This window comes from Oryzias latipes, chromosome 7 (assembly GCF_002234675.1).
Source record: "Oryzias latipes chromosome 7, ASM223467v1".
In the NCBI taxonomy this organism is placed as follows: Eukaryota; Metazoa; Chordata; class Actinopteri; order Beloniformes; family Adrianichthyidae; genus Oryzias; species Oryzias latipes.
The window spans coordinates 19,463,430-19,480,047 of NC_019865.2; the positions used below are offsets into that span (position 1 = coordinate 19,463,430).

General features: G+C 38.2%; 1 protein-coding gene across 5 annotated transcripts in view; it reads left to right on the forward strand.

Annotated features, from left to right (window-relative positions):
- Nucleotides 1-15,744, forward strand: part of LOC101163007 (disks large-associated protein 4) — a 94,102-nt gene extending 78,358 nt beyond the window's left edge. For 3 of the 5 annotated variants that reach the window (XM_020704791.2, XM_020704792.2, XM_011477408.3), the window contains 7 exons: nucleotides 969-1,215; nucleotides 8,736-9,148; nucleotides 9,231-9,328; nucleotides 9,484-9,908; nucleotides 11,372-11,463; nucleotides 12,419-12,571; nucleotides 13,392-15,744. In XM_020704791.2, coding sequence (XP_020560450.1) covers nucleotides 969-1,215; nucleotides 8,736-9,148; nucleotides 9,231-9,328; nucleotides 9,484-9,908; nucleotides 11,372-11,463; nucleotides 12,419-12,571; nucleotides 13,392-13,616 — 1,653 coding nt within the window. In that variant the 3' untranslated portion in view covers nucleotides 13,617-15,744. The remainder of the gene's footprint in view (nucleotides 1-968; nucleotides 1,216-8,735; nucleotides 9,149-9,230; nucleotides 9,329-9,483; nucleotides 9,909-11,371; nucleotides 11,464-12,418; nucleotides 12,572-13,391) is intronic. The other 2 variants (XM_011477406.3, XR_002290565.2) reach the window with 2 other exon arrangements.
- The last annotated feature ends 874 nt before the right edge of the window (nucleotides 15,745-16,618 follow it).

The window sequence follows — 16,618 nt, forward strand, 5'->3', positions numbered from 1 at the left end:
GTTTGATATTGTATTTATTACACATTGATGCAGACATATTTCAATGGAGAAGCAGTTATGTTTGTAAAAAAATGGTTTAATTAAATCCAATTGTGCTTTTAAAACTGAAGTTGAAAAAGTTAAAGGTGAAGTTTATCAAACCCAGGGGATAAATGGGTCTTATTTGCAGTTACAATAAGCTGATCAGTTTTGTATTCTATCTTATGTTTGTGCAATGTCAAAAAATGTCCAGAATAGAGAAAGATTGATTTAGTGTCTTTCCTTTGCCTCTTGATGAACTGAAAACCTATTTTTTAGAGTTTAAAAGTCATGTAACAAGACGATCCACTTTTTGTCTTTCCTGCATTTGGATCTAACCGGATGAACGCTGTCATATCCAGATGTACTGCAGGTTAGGGGAAGCACAGAAGTAGAAACTTCTAGATGGGTAGAAAAACCATTAGTTGTACAGGCAAGCAGAGAGCAACCACCAACAGACTGACAACATGTAACAGAGAGAAGAGTATTTAGGCAACAGGTAAAAAAAAAAGCGAGAATAGGCTGGAATTTACTATAAAAGGGATGCAACTGAGGACCTGAGACAGAGTTCATGACAGTCATTGCTGTCACTTAGGTCATTCCTATTAAATAAAGTCCCTTGTTTTCTTGTAAATGTTTTATTTATTATTTGAAAAAATATATCTTACTTAGTTGTTAACACTCAGGACATGGAAACATCCATGTACAGTGCATTAAGCAGGATAAATATTTGTAATAAAACACTATTTACACCTTGGTTTTAATAACCTTATGTTGTTTGCTTTGCTTTAACTGGATTAAGATCTTGAATCACATCTACCATTGAATCAACACAAATGTATAAGGACATGATCAATAAAACAAAAAAGGCAAAAACCCATTTTCTTAAATGAAATAAAAAATAACAACAATAGTGAATGCATCTTTATCAGTGTGCCCTGTGTCCTCAGCGTGTGAGTGTACACACGTTTTTTCAGGTTTGTGGGCAGGGCTGTGGCCACTCATTGCCCTATTGTGGAGGGGAATCACAGGCGGTGGAGGCTCTGGATCTGCCTGCTCCCACGTGCTTCCGCTCGCGCAGCCACAGCTACTTGAGGGCGATCCAGGCGGGCTGCTCTCAAGATGAAGATACAGCTTCTGTGGATTCAGATTCACCACCACCCACTGCTGGGAGCTACAGCTACAGCTCCAGCACACGTGAGTACCGGAGATTGGAGAATAAAGAATGGCAATAAACCTTTGGTGAAATATCAAAGTATACATATTTTCTTTTTGAGCATGGTTATTGAAACGAAAGAACTTCTAGACTGACCCGCACATGAACAATAATAAAATATGTTCATAGGTGATTCAAGGGGAGTTTACAGACTGGGGTGGTGCCATAGAGACTGCATTGCAGGGAAATTCTGCTTCCTTTTTGAATAAAAACACTGGTAGTAATTTTGTTTTTAATGAAACTGTAACAGCAAAATCTTTAGCCACTGTATTTATGGCATCTAAAGATGTAGCAATTCTGGAGTTATTTCCAAATAAACTGACTGCCAAAAAGGATTTGATGCCTTACTGACTGGCTTTAAACGTTCTGCACATAAACCCACACTGGTTGTACCTAATGGTAAGTTTTTTCTTCCTCTCTGGCACTGCAACATTTTGTAAAAACAAAAAAACTCAACATAATGGGTTGGGTTTTCTTTTCAAAGTAAAAAAAGACATTTTACTGCAACAGTAAAATTGAAGAATGACAATAATTCTGAGCAGGACTGACTGTACAAAACTGGAATAGCACATTATAGAATAGAATAGAATCTTATTAACAGATTTGAGGTCTAAATGTCAAAACAAGGTACAACACACAAGTCATACAGCAGAATTAAAATACAAGTAAAAAATACATTTTAATCATATAAACTTAAGGGCTAAAAAAGATATCCACACCAGTACCTCCAAATTCAGGACTGTTAACAATAAAACCATAAATCCTCTCCATCCTGTTCTTGATGGTCAGCAGAGCTCCTTCTCCAACAGGCTAAGGCAGCTTCGCTGTCACACCAACCGCTACAGGAGATCTTTCCTCACTCCATTGGACTCTATAACCTGTCATCCATTTGCAATAGATAAACTCATTTAAGGTCTGTCGGTTTTTCTCCAGAGCTGTCATGCAGACCAACTGTTTTTCACTGATGTTTCTTTCTGATTAATTGTTCTGTTCGCAGTTGTCACCCATTGTTTGTATGTTTGTATTTTGAGCCTTACGCTGACGCTGCAACAACCCAATTTCACAAGCTGGGATCAATAAAGGATCTTTATCTTTATCTTAAACAGGATTTTGAAAAGAGGTTAGAGAGTAATGCATGTCAAATATGTTTTTTTTTTCATGTTTTAAAAAAGCATGAATGCAGTGTCTGCTTTATGCATTGACCATAGTCTATAAATCTACAGTGTGTTTATTAAAAAGAAAACTCCTCTGTTATCTAGCACTATAGCTAACAATGTATTACATGTTGACATCAAAGATCAATTCTATTCACTTTCTTCTCTTTACAGTTGCACAGACAGGCAAGGAAAAGAATGAAAGAAAGGAAAGAAAATGTAAAGCTCATACAAGTTGACAATTTATTTAATATTGTCAAAGCTTTATAGCCATTTTCAGAGGACATACAGTATTTTTTATGTATTGGTGAAGCACAATACATTTCCCCAGCACCACCTTGACAACCAATAGATGAAAAAAGAGCAATTCATTGTAATTTGGGCAATTTGAAATATTATGTAAAAATTGAAATACTGAGAGCAACCAGGCCCAAACTTCAAAATAAACTAAAATCTAGATCATGGGTCTCTGACCTATGGTTCTAGAGCCTCTTTTCAGTTTAAAAAGTCGTGTATTTTTTTAACTATATGGCACATAAAGCAAAACAAAACAGTAAGATAAGTAAAACTTACTCAACAGTTGAAGCACAGTACAGATCACTCTGCCAGGCTCCTGACTACAGTACCCATAATGCTCCAACAATCCATCAAGTGTTGTGGATTTTTTGTTAACCAAAGGTGAACATTTTATATTAGTATAAATAAGTAATAATATTAATAAATAATATTAGTTTTCTAGATTCATGAATTGCACCAACATGGATGAAACTGTGTGTATATTTTTCACGGCTGTCATTAGACTACTTACCACTACATTTACTGCATTGAAATGATTTTGTGTGATACAGGGGGTCTTTTATTTTAAAAGGAAATCATGTTTGTCAAAACCTTTTCATTTTTATGCATATTTTTTTATTATATCTTTGTAATTGTACTTTATGCAAGAAAAAACAGTGGTTTATAGTAGTAGTGGTAATATTTAAATGTTTATGTTTACTAGTTGTCGCAGTTAAAATAATAGTTATAATAGTGTAAATGAAATTGTGAATTGTGTTTTGTTCTATTGTTAAAGTGACAAAAGATTATGATGAACTCAATTTTCTCTACCCTAACACCCACGAATAGCGTCATTCCGGAATTTCAACCAATCAACGTCATCCTTGATTGACTCGCGCTTCTGGGCCATCCAATCGCTGAACGTAGACTACAATCGTCGTCGTCAAGGGCGTGTATTACAAATCTTTTCTTCACATAGGGCAGCACACCTTATTCTGTCTACAGCTTTTTACGTTTTGTGAATGAACGGAACATAGGAAATTTCGAGCCGCTCACGACACAGTAAGGGTTATCTTCCCTTTTTCGTAGCTGGTTGTCAATAATTGGATTGTCACTTGTCTTCGATACGCTAGCAACAGTAAGCTAACCTAAGCTAATAGTGGTACTGACTGAGTTAGCTAGAGTAGGATAAGGATGAAGAAAATGGGTTAAATACGATTACGTGTACTTCTATTATCAGTTGTGCGAGACAGGTGAAGCCGTGAAACACAATTGAGGCTGTTGCTGTTGAAGGGAGTGTAATTATGCTAAAAATGTTATCTCTTTGTTGCATCGCCCACAACAACCCCACGATGCCTCGGGCCATACACCGTTAAATGCCCCCTATATAGCACGCTGCGGTGAGCGGCTAGCAGCAGAAGCTAGTAGCAGCAGGAGCGGAGGTATCAGCAGCCGGGTTCACTAGTCAGACACCACGATGCCGGGAGAGCTTCGTTTATTAGGTCGATTGTTACAGCAAAGAACGGGCACTGGCAAAAGCTGGGTTTCTTTTTTAAAGGAGCGAATATTTCCCCGTTCTAGTTTAGCTGAGATCAGCGTATATCGGCTGTGTAAAATATTCCCTTGACCATTATTAGCATGTGACAGTGATGCGTTTCGAGAGCCTAAGGAAGCTATGAATCACATTTAACTGCAATCTAACTATTAGTAAGATTTTTTTTATTATTTGCTTGTTGCGTCTTATTTTATTATATATGAATGACCAACTTATTACTGACTTTTTTTTTTTTACTTCTGTTTGCTGTGAAGTTTAGCCTTTTCCGAGGCGTTTTTCCTTTTAAAATAGTTAACTCAGCGGATACCTCCAATTGACTCCCTAGTTCACATCCATTGTTGCATATTGCGTACTCTTTAATCAGTATCTACCTACCATTTGAAAACACAATCGATAATTTATTACCTTCCTACACTGTAGTAGTGCTTCACCGTCGGAATACTTTGCATGGGATTTGACTGATGACCACCTGTCATTTAAAGGATGTACAAGCCATTAGACTGTAACTTCAGAGACATGCACTTACAGGAGCATTAGCTGCCTCCTTCCTACAGCTAATGGTAGAATTAGCTGAAATGGTGGATGAATGTGTTTTCCTCTGTGCCATCACATTTGTTTGAAGATTTGTTGTCTTGGTGAGGCGTGTTGATGGTATCCAGAGCTACATTACACAAGACACCAAGTTTCTCTAATACCAAGGGATGTACTATGACTCATCCTCAGTATTACCCCCTCTGCATCACACAGCACTCATTGATGATGTCATCTTTGGGTTTTAAAGTAAGATAAGTTCCAGACAACCTAATTACATATCCCTTTAACATCTGTCATCTTGGCAATACAGGAAAACTAATTAATTTCTTGTATTAAACCATTTCCTCGATTCTCGTTTTTTCTTCTTTTTTGATTTAAAGTGCATTTCTACCAGCAATGCTATATTAAAAACCTACACATTCAGTCTTAGATATTCTTGTCAGATGTCTTTAGACGAGTTAATTAACCTCTAATCCAGATTGCTGCTTCAATCCAACAGGCCAGACAAGGAACCACAGGAGGTCCCATGTTCTTTATCACACATAAAAATACATAAATCAAGTAGCAAACAGAGCAAATATTGCATTAGATTAATTACATATTTTTCCAAAGTTCATTAACATGGGAAATTACTTTTTTTTCTGATAAGTGATTTATATGTTATACTTTAATAATAATACATGATGTTAAACAACAAATGGAACACACAGAATTTCTAAGATGAAACTTTTTTTTTGCCTTGCTCTGTGATATTTGTAATTTTAGAAGTGACTATTTCATTCAGAAATAATAATAACATTTAGCGCATACACTGGGATGAAGTCTAAGATCTCTTTGTAAAGAATAATGGCCTAGAAGCCTATTATTCCAGTTTATCAGCATATGCAAACAGATAGTATTTGCTGAATGGAACACCTTGTGAGCCCGTCGGAAGTGATACTCAACAAAGACTGCCTGTGTAATCTGTCAGTCTGTTTCCCACAGGCCGTTTCTTTCAGTATGTGGTTGGACTGGCTAACATAGCCTACACTACAACCTTTCACTTTTTCTTTTCCTCCCATTCTTGGCCTGTATCCTGGTTTTTTATGAAATCTGATCAGCATTAAGGTATTCTATCTGTTTTTTGTAAGGCCTGGTGTGTTTTTTCTCCTGTATGTTTTTTCAAGCTTGTTCTTTAGGTTGAATCCAATGCTATTCAATGATACTTTGTCTAAATTTTTTATTTAACTATAGCTGATGTCATTTATAGTTGTTTTGTTTACAGTCAAGTGCCTTTTATTAGCTAGATTAAAATTTAAGTTAAGCAGTTTAGCTATTTATCTCACATAAAAGCACTGAAAGTAGATGTAACATTCAGGTAAAAAAAATGTTTGTTTCTTTTTTAAATAAAATAACTACATTGCTTCTGTATTAGTTTAACTCACTCCAGTTAAAACGCTGACTGTTTAAAGTGGGTTGAATTCAATAACAGGAATTATGGCGACATGACATGCGCATACAAAAGTGAAACTCTGACAACTTTATTCATAGACATGGCTTCTTTTATTATTCACAGACTGCATACATGCAGGGACATTTTAATGTAATGGACAATTTAAATGTTTACTGGGAAAAGGAAGCATGGAAATGCAGTATTTAACACTAAATTGTATTAATTGTAGCTGCTATGCTGGGCTGTAAATGTAGATTTTCTCTGAGTTAGATAGTTATAATGAAGACTTGACTCTTGAAGACGTGATTGAAGGAAGATTACCAATCTGTTTATCCTAAAAAAGACTATCCTGATGGAACTTAAATTTATCCTAGTTTTGCTGAAGGGAAATGTAAAAATGTGTTAAATTTAGATGTGAAAATAGAAATTATTTAATATTAGGAATCAATGAAGAACAGTGGGAACAAAAGTGCTTTCCAATGGTGATGATTAAAGTTTTGCACAGATAGAATATTGTTCTGTTTAGTTATACCTAATCAAAGAAGCAAAAGCAACAGACTATTTTACTGGAAGTACTTAACCAGGAGCACTGAGGTGTGGACTTCTGCAGAAGACCCACTAATGTTCATCTGATAGCTCTCAGACAGACCTGCTAACATAATTGAAGCATAATGTGATTTAGAGCCGCCATAACTTTTTTCTTTTTAGTTCTATTTGTTGCTGACAGTAATGAGTTTGACCCTCTGCTGAGATGAGTTCTCTCAACCGCTAGGAGGAAAAAAGCCTTTTTTGCTTTGACAGTGCTTAGACATACCAAGCTAAAACAATTCTCTAAAGAAGTTTCTGTAATGGCATAAACACCTCCAAACACTTCACAATTATACATTGGTCTTTGTATATATATATATCTTTTATATTTTCCAACTAGTGATTTATAAAGTTATTCAGGTTGTGATCCTGAAACTTGGACATAATCCCTAAAATGACCCAGTATTTATTTATACTCATAGGATATGATGTTTGCTGGATGATTTTCTTCTTTTTTTGCCCCTTCACGTTCAAAAATCAAGGGGCAGCTTTTGAATAATGTGAAACAAAGCTATACTCAGGGTTCACATTGTAGAATACAATAATAAATGCACTTGTCACTGAACTGTGAATAATCTGAAGTCTCATCACCATGACTCTACATCTGTAACAACATTAAGCCCTTTTTTTATTGCCCACAAATTATACAGTTGTGTAGAAGTTGCATTTGTGCATAAAGTATTCTTTATTTTTTTTACTTTAACTGTAACTTTGCAACTTTTGTCTCTGTTTTTTATAAAACAACACAGCCTTGTTGTTACAACAAAGCAAGAGAAGAATTAGTTCAGATTCAGCATAAATTAAAAATGGGAATGACATGCCTCTGTACTGAGAGGGCCTCAAGCACAGCTTCATCCTGGTGGAATAAATGTTCACTTTTGTCCTTAACAAGTCATTTTTTATGATTCAAGTTTGTTGCTGCAGGCCAAAGCTATGAGAGTAATGCATTCACAAATTCCAGTCATGTTTGCTGATGGGATCTAATGCGAGTTTACTGGTTGTTTGCGTCACATCCTGAGGGTGGAAGCATAGCAGCCTCACAATTACAGGGTGCTGGGTTTCTGTTTGGACAAAAAAGGTATAGGGCATAGTAAACTAAGGAATGCATCAAACTCGGTACTGTAGTAAACTATGAATGACCTAAAAGGTAGTCTCAAGTGACTTTTTGCATGTCTTTTGCCATATTTCAATATGGATAAAATATTTATCAAAGTCGAGTTTAACCTTTAGCTGGCAATTTGTCAAAACATGTAATTGCATTTTTGTCATTAAATAGGTGTAAAACTTAAAAATATTAATGGAAAAAACATCATAATAAATTATTCTAATTGCAACAAAAAGACTTGAAACCACGTCTTCGGTATTTGGTCGTTGAGACTTTCTTAAGAGTTAGAGCAGACACCACACCGACAACAATAGACATAATAACATGTAATACGTTATATAAATATTTAAATATTTGTTGACCTTCATGTTTTTCTGGCTAGCACTTTGTGAATTTAAAATATTGTCAAATCTCCAAAACTTGAAAAGTATCAGCATCTCTAATTTTCCTCCAGTTAAACTTAATCAAATCTGCAGAATGACTGTATTTGTTCAACTCATCCTTATTGTCTGTGGGATATTAAAACCATACTTTTGAGGTCAGGAGGTTGTATTTAAATACAGTAGTGTTTCAGTGTAAAAGGCCCGTGAAGGAAGATCTCCAAACATAACATGAGTGCTACACAACCATTAGTAATGTTTACAAAAGATAAAACTCCGGACAGACTGATGAAGACGACTTCAAGGGCAAAGTGCATGTTTATTAGTTTGATAGTGGTAAAGGTTCAACCTTTAGTCTTGTGACAGCCACCAGCTGGCAAATCAGATTCATTTGCATTTTTTGGACAGGATGAATAGACTATAACCATCTAGTTCTAATCTTTTGTTTTCCTATCTATTTTCTTGTTCTATCTGCAGTAAGCAATAGGAGGGCTCCTCCACCAGTCCCGCCCCGCATCACATCCAAGCCCCTCATCTCAGTGACATTGCAGAGCAGTACAGAGTCGGCCCAAGACACTTACCTTGACCAGCAGGACCACGGCAGCGAGGCCAACAGCCATTCAGGCCGCAGCAACTCCTCCGACAGTCTCTGTAGCACGCACACAGGCAGCCTGGCTAAGGGGACCAAGCTTCCACCAGTGCCAGTCCCCGCTGCAGGCTCCGCACCTCCTGTTCCAGCCCCCCGCGACCTCCCGACTACACCCGCTGTTTCAACCACAACCACCACTTCCACGTCTACTCAATCTCAAAATGTCACCCTGAGCTTTGGTATAACCTTAGAGCAGCCCCCAACTGCACCCAAGAGGAAACTGTCCTCCATTGGAGTTCAAGTAAGATTTGTCCATAATGCATGGTGATGCATTATCATGTTGCACTTGACTGAAATCTTTTTTTCTTTTGGGGATATCTTAGGTGGATTGTCTTCTACCTGTACAAAGTGAAGAACCTGTGCTTCTGTGTGCACCTCTGAAGTTTCAGTCAATTGGAGTTCAAGTGGAAAACGGCAGGCCGTAAGTTTACTGCATGGATGCAGACAGTCTGCAAAGGTCGTCTGTGGTTTTGAAATGAAGTCAGATCATGGCCTTAAATGAGCACCTAAATTAAGCGTATTATTTATTGATTATTGAGATTAATCAGAAGTTGGTGTTTACTTGTGTTTCTTCAGTCTCAGCCGGGACAGCAGCATGGCCTCCAGACAAAATACAGAGACTGAGCCTCAGCCGCAGGACCCCACACCCACCGAAAACAACACCACCAACTGCACCAACTGTCAGACAGTGAATACCACTGCAACCAACGGGCAGGACAAAGCCACGGAACAGAAGCCCTTGAAACGCTCCTCGCTTACCACTAGGAAATCCTCAGAGGCTCTGGATCCAGCTTTGGACCCCTCCTCTCTGCCGCCCCCAGACCCCAGCCTGGATTCTGGAAACTGCAGCACGCAGCAAGATGGCGCTCAGCCCACTGTGCCAACTTGCCTCAGAGATGGAAACTGGTTTCTAAAACTGCTTCAAGCAGAAACAGGCCGCATGGAGGGCTGGTGTCAACAGATGGAGCAGGAGACCAAAGATAACAAGCTCTCAGAGGAGGGTATGTGAACCATGTAAAAATACATTTAGACAGAGTTAAAACATGTTTGCCTCCATTTATGCTAAAATCAGTCTTTTCAGTTGTTTCAGTTCCAGACCTGTAATTTCACTCATCACCTCTTCATCAATCTTCACTGGAATTTAATAAGGACATGGTGGTTTAAATCAAGTCATTGAAGCAAAGAAAAAAAAAAGTAAAATACAGATGATGGTGAAAGTCCAGAGTCAGAGTTGTGAAACACTGTTTAATGATCCCAATAAGATAACAAGAACAAATGTTTTCCTTTAACTTTATCATGTTTCTCATCACGTTCCTTCTGGACTGGCTTAGCTACATGTAATCACTGTTTGACCTTTTCTGAACTCCTCTTTAGTTCATATTTACCCAGAAACATTACTGCTGCCTGCATTTTACAAAGGTTTTGGGCCTCATCACTACAATCAATGCTTGAAAACGACTTTGAGTTACTGTATCCAGACAGAGACATAAATGAGTGGAGCACACTGCAGTGTCATTCTCAAGTGAAGGGCTTGTCATGGCAGTCCCACATAGAATCGTGCCTGTTGGCAAAGTTCACAGACGGGTCAGATTTCATCTTTGAGTTTGAGCAATGAGCCAAAGCCTGACACACCCATCGCTGCTGTTACAGCTCACTACTGTGGATCATTTGATAGGCAGTAAACTTCTTTCTACAGTTTAGTGTCAAAGTCTGGAGCCACAGTTCATTTATTTATGCAGTTCCAGATTTAAAAAGAATTCTGTTGGATTTTAATAGGTTTAAGCTCGCTGCTATTAGTCATAGACTGACTGTCTTCCTTGATCAGCTGTGTTAAAGGCTAGTTTTTGACTTAGTGGTGGAAGCACCCTACCACTTGTGAATGACATTTCCAGGAAGTTTTCAAACTTAGTGTTTTCCATTTAGCCAAGTCATTTGTCTTTTTTTAATTTTTTTTCCACTAAAAGGATTTGGCCCTTGACTAATCTCATCTGTGTGTCAGATCCATCCTAAACTGTTCTGAATTTAGTTTACAGCAAACTGTGCAGACGGCAGTTGACATTACTTACCTATTTGTTATCATAGATTAAGTGAGCTGGAACTCAGAGAAATGCTGAAGCTGCTGAGTGAGAAGCCTGATCTCTGGAATGTTGTCCCTTTTTTTTTTTTTTTTTTGCAAGCGGTTTCTTTTGAGGTTTTTCTCTTGTTTTGTTTTATGGCTTAAAACGAATCCAACAAGTAGTAACAACCTTCTTCAAAAGCATCAAAAGTCCTGTTTTTTTAGCCATAAATCATAGATTTTTCTTTGAGATTCGACTAGCAGACAGAAAATGTCTGAATAAAAAGAGGATACTGGGTTTAGTTAATGGCTTTATCTGTCTATTTTGGATCATAGCCCACATATCCATTTTCTTGATGTGGTTGACAGTTTAATGATTTTTTTTTTTTTTTTCGTTTACTCATTTAGTGCTTGGGACGATCCGCAGTGCTGTAGGGAGTGCTCAGCTGCTTATTTCCCAGAAATTTGAGCAGTTCAGAGGTCTCTGTAATGAGAACTTGGTGAGTCACTTCATCCTTATAAATGTCCCTCATTATATTTATCCTTCCCAACTACAGTAACTTTACTCAAAGTATATGTTTCACTACGCATTTCATTAGCTAGAAAATAAAAACAACATTAAGCAGTCTCTATTATGAAGTAGTTTATAAAAAAAAATATCTTTTTAAAAAAAGAAAAAAAACACGACAGTTTGCTGTATGCTTTTCATTTCAAAACAATGTTTTTGTTTGATCTATTTTGAAAGTGTTCCCAGGGGTCTTTTATTTATAGTTATGCCGTTTTTAGCTCAAATCCAAAAATCTGTGTCGTTTTTTTCAGGACAAAGTTTCCACAGAGCTGCAGTAGTTCATTTGAAATGTGCCTGTGAATTGTGGGCGGCACTTTTGGCGTAGAGTAAGCCCGCCCCAATTTCCCGTCACCCGCAATGCTCTCTTGCTAGCTTACAGCCCCTCATACCCACAACTTAACATTACCGGTGCAACAAAAATGGCAAGCAACATTGGAGCAATCCAGCTGTACAGTTTTGAACCAGACACCAGCTCAGACAGGGAAAAGGACGTGGATCTATTTTTCTACAAGTGGATGTATCAGAATGGAGCGAAGCAAGGAGCTAGTTGCCTTTCAATTGCAGCTTCTACGTCACAGCTACTGGCGCTTTCAAACAGCATATTTTTGTCTGCTCCTGATTCATCAGAATTTGAACCAAGAAATATTCAGAAATTCAATTTTAAGCTTAATTTTCCTTATAAATGTCATCCATCAGAAAAATGCCATAGGAACATGTTAAAAACCCCAAAAACACAATTTTCAATGCAATGGAGTGGGTCTTTATTGAGTAGAAGTACATGTTTATTTAGTACATGTCTTAAAATCTGTTGTAGTCTCATGCATTTGAACTTCTTCTACAGTAGACTGAACAGTTATTCTTTATTATAATCTTTTCCTTTGCATTAGAACGTAAATGCCAATCCACGACCAACAGCACAGGACCTCGCAGGGTTTTGGGATCTCCTGCAACTCTCTATAGAAGACATCAGCATGAAGTTTGATGAACTCTATCAACTAAAAGCCAACAACTGGCAACTTCCTGAGAAGCCAGAGAAGAAGGTGATCTATATTGTCAATTCTTTATAGTTCAAACAAAGTTATGCATTTTTATGTTACTGTATGGTAAATGGCGTATACTTGCACGAAGACTCAAAGCGCCCACTGCCCCATTAACACAATGATGGTGACTCCGGACACTGGCGCCAACCTTCCACCAGAGGCAATGTGTGGTTCAGTGTCTTAAAGGGCACTTAGACACATGGTCGGGAATCGAACCTGCATCGATCTGAGGTTGACCGTGCTACCCCTGCACCACAAAGTTTAAGCTAAAGTCCCTTTATCTGTCACTCACCTAGTTGTGTGAAATCTGTTGTCCACATTTGACCCACCCTCTGAGGGGGCGGTGAGCTGCAGACAGCCGCGCTCGGGGACCATTTTGGTGGTTTGACTCCCCAATCCAACCCCATAATGCTGAGTGTCAAGCAGGGAAGCTTTGGGTCCATTTCTAGAGTCTTTGCTATGACTCGGCCTAGATTTGAACTCACGGTCTTCCAGTCAACAGGGCGGGCACTCTACCCACAAGGCCACTGAGCTGGTCACGGCCGCCCCTGTGCAGTTTTAATCATTTTAAAGTGAAACTATCCTTTTTTTTTTAAGTCTGTTTGAATTTTTTTAATGAAAATGATGCGTTTTATTATAAGATTTTTGTTTAGTTTTCTTAATAAAAGATCAGTCACTATTGAAGACAATGTCCAACCTTAAGCTAAGCCCAGGACATTGCAGATTTGCAAATGAAACTGCATCAGGATTAATGAAGTCATCATCATCTATTGCTAAGCTTTAACTGACAGTTCTCCATGTCTGACATCATTTTTCTCAGGTGGAAAACAAGCAGCTTCCGTCATCTGTGCCAAAAAAAACGTCTAAGCCCCGGCTGCCAACGGGGAAGGACAAGAGTGTGGACTCCGCGGTGGACAAGCAAAGACAAGAAGCAAGAAAGCGCCTAATGGCAGCAAAGCGAGCCGCATCCGTACGACAGAACTCTGCCACCGAGAGCGCAGACAGTATCGAAATCTATGTCCCCGAGGCGCAGACCCGCCTTTGAGAGCATGCGTCACCAAGACAAAACACAACTCAGACCAGACATTTTTAGACAAACAGGTGGATCTGATATGAAGAACACAAAAAAAAACATACCACGGATGCACAAAGGTCAATCCTCCCTACCAGCGTAACTGACAGCAGGAGTCGCAGAACACCTGAGTAATCCAGTGTGACGCAGACTGTCAATTTGCTGCCATGGGACAGAAACAACCTTCACAGATGTTTAATACTGTTGTTATTATTGTTATTGATATTCTAAAATTATTATCTTCTAAAGTATTTCAAGATTGTCTTAAATGTGCAACTATGTTGGAAAAGGACTTTATCCTGTATCCTGTGAGCTGAAGAATCCCAGAAGTTTACTCTCCAAGAATCAAAAAACAAACAAAAAAAACCTAACTTAGAGAAAAGAGATAAAAAATACACCTCTTCTGAGTACTGGGAAAATGAGGCTGTGCAGTTTGAGCTGAGCTACCATCCGCGCACACTCAGGACACACATGCAGGTGTACTCACTGTCCAGTCTTCCTGTTCTCTCTTTGTATCAGGCTGCCACTCGTTGCGTGTGTAAAGAGCGCCGGAACAGTTCTAAGACGACATTATTGTACTCAGAGGTTTAAAGTGCAGAGAACCAGAGGAAGCTAGTAGCATATACTATAAATATCACACTATTACAAAGTTGATTTTGTAAATGTTGTATAACAGATTAATTGTTAGAAAGAGAGCATTGTTGAGCACCAAGGTAGTTTTTTATAGATTGAGTACATTTTCTGTCACAATATATTAGCACTCAATGCAATCATTCACTCCACCCTTCTCTCTTCTCCACTCCTTTTGTCACGATTGTTCATTACAGTCTTTTGTGAAAACCCACTGATTAAGTCTTACTTTGTAAAGGATGGGAGAAGCGGCCGCCTTGCTGGTGAAATGGAATGTACTGAATCATTTACAGCCCACGTCGACTTGATCGCTGCACTTTCCGTTCACCTCAGATCAAGTATTGCCCCACCTTTGTGTTTCCCTCCAACCATTCTCACTTTCACTGCATCCCGATGGTGGTGGGATGCAGGGGACCAAGACTCTCAAATCTTATAAATGCCATTCCCGTTCAGACAGGCTCTGTGATGGGGTGGGGGTCTACATGCTGCTGGAAAGGATTTGATAAAGCAATAATATGAGATCCCTGCTGGTACCCAGTCTTCAATTATTCAACATTTCCAGTTGGATTTTCTTGATGCAAGGGATTGATTTTCCTCTAAAGTGCTGTTGAAGCGAAAAAATCTCAGGTCAAACTCCGAATAGTAAAGAAGAAAAACTGAACAGAATATTTTGTAGGCGCTAATGAATTGGCCAAATCAGCTTAACAGCTCAACCTGTGTTCCTCCCTGTGTTGTGGGGCGGTGATGCACACTGACTTGTAGTCAGCTGACTCTCTGGCTCCTTTCTGGCAGCTTAAACTCCCACCTGCAATCAAAAACTGGTGCGTTCTGTTCTGTCATTTGGCACATTTTGTGACTGATTTGAAATGAGGTCAAAATAAACCTGTTCTGTAGTTATAATAAATTTATACTGCAAAGGATTCCATACTGTGCCAAGATGGCTTTAATCATTTAACTAGGGTTACTTTTGTTTAGTTTTTTATTTTATTATTTAAAGCATGTATTTAATTTTCTCATGAATTGAGTTTCCCTTGTCTGTACTTAGCTGTTTGTTTGCTTTAGCTCACTCCAGACATTCTACACTTAACCTCTGTTGAGCTCATGACACTTTTTTTTGTATTCGTCTTGCTGCAACATTTGTAATTCTAGTTTCTATTTTCTCAAATATTGAAAGTTTGAGATGTTTACGAGTGGATCAAGGTTTAGTCAATAATCATGCACAAATGCAGATTACCATGCTTTGGGTTTGTTTGGGAGCTGGTTCAACCTCTTCCGGCCAGTTTTCGCCTGACACTCCATTAATATTAGTTCCCAAGTATGAAACAGTGACATGAAGTTGAAGTGGGAATGCTGGCGTAACATTACATTGTCAATTTTCTTATATTATTTGTATGACATCGACAACGAACCTGTGCACCTCATTGTCCAAAGAAGTCATTAAACATCCCTTTGCTACATGTTTTGGTCATCATTCCTGCTGTTTGTTTGTTTTATTTGCATGCATTCATTAAACTGTGGTAATATTGACTGAGTTAATATTACACGTTAAAAAAATCAAAAGTATTTAAATTTTTCTTTGTTTTTATGGTTCAGTCTTCAAAAGCATGGCCTTCTAGCATATAAAATACACTCTGGTATTTGCCAGTCAGCTGAGTACTCTTTTCAGTAGGTCTTACAAATAATCCGAAGCTCTTGATTCTGCGTTCAGGGTCTCTGTTCGAATATAACTAACTAATGGTTGAAAGTCTGCTTTGTTTTATAGTCAGATCCCTTTATTTGTCTGTATACTAAGAGCAAGTCCTGATCAGGGATTTCCGGCAGTTTGTTTACCAGTACTTCCTGAGTTTTAAAGGGCTAAAAAATGGACTGCATTGACCACAGAGGACATTTTAGCTCAGGCTATTATGTCACGACGTGGATGAATCAATATTTTCTGGCAAAGAGATTTATAGAATTTACTGAACTGTGTCCTGATGAACGTTTCACAGAAATCTTGGAGGTGATCCCTGAGCGACTGTGTGAGATACTTGATGGAGGTCCATTCTTGTTTCAGCAGCTCCTTACCCACGTCTGTCCTCATGGGGATCCAATGAGATAAATAAGCAAAAACTATATAGATCCAGATTATCTTGTACTGACATATTTTACAAAAGAAGCACATATCTTTAAGAAAAAAGGTTGTTTGATCTTATGATGTAATAGTTAGACACTGTGAGCCTAGTTTCTTTAAAAATAATAAAGAATTGTGATTGCAATGATTTTATGTGGCCTATTTCTGTTTTGCAACAACTGCAGAACTGTTGACCAAATGTTCATTCTTTTTCATTTAAACAGGTAAGTAAAAG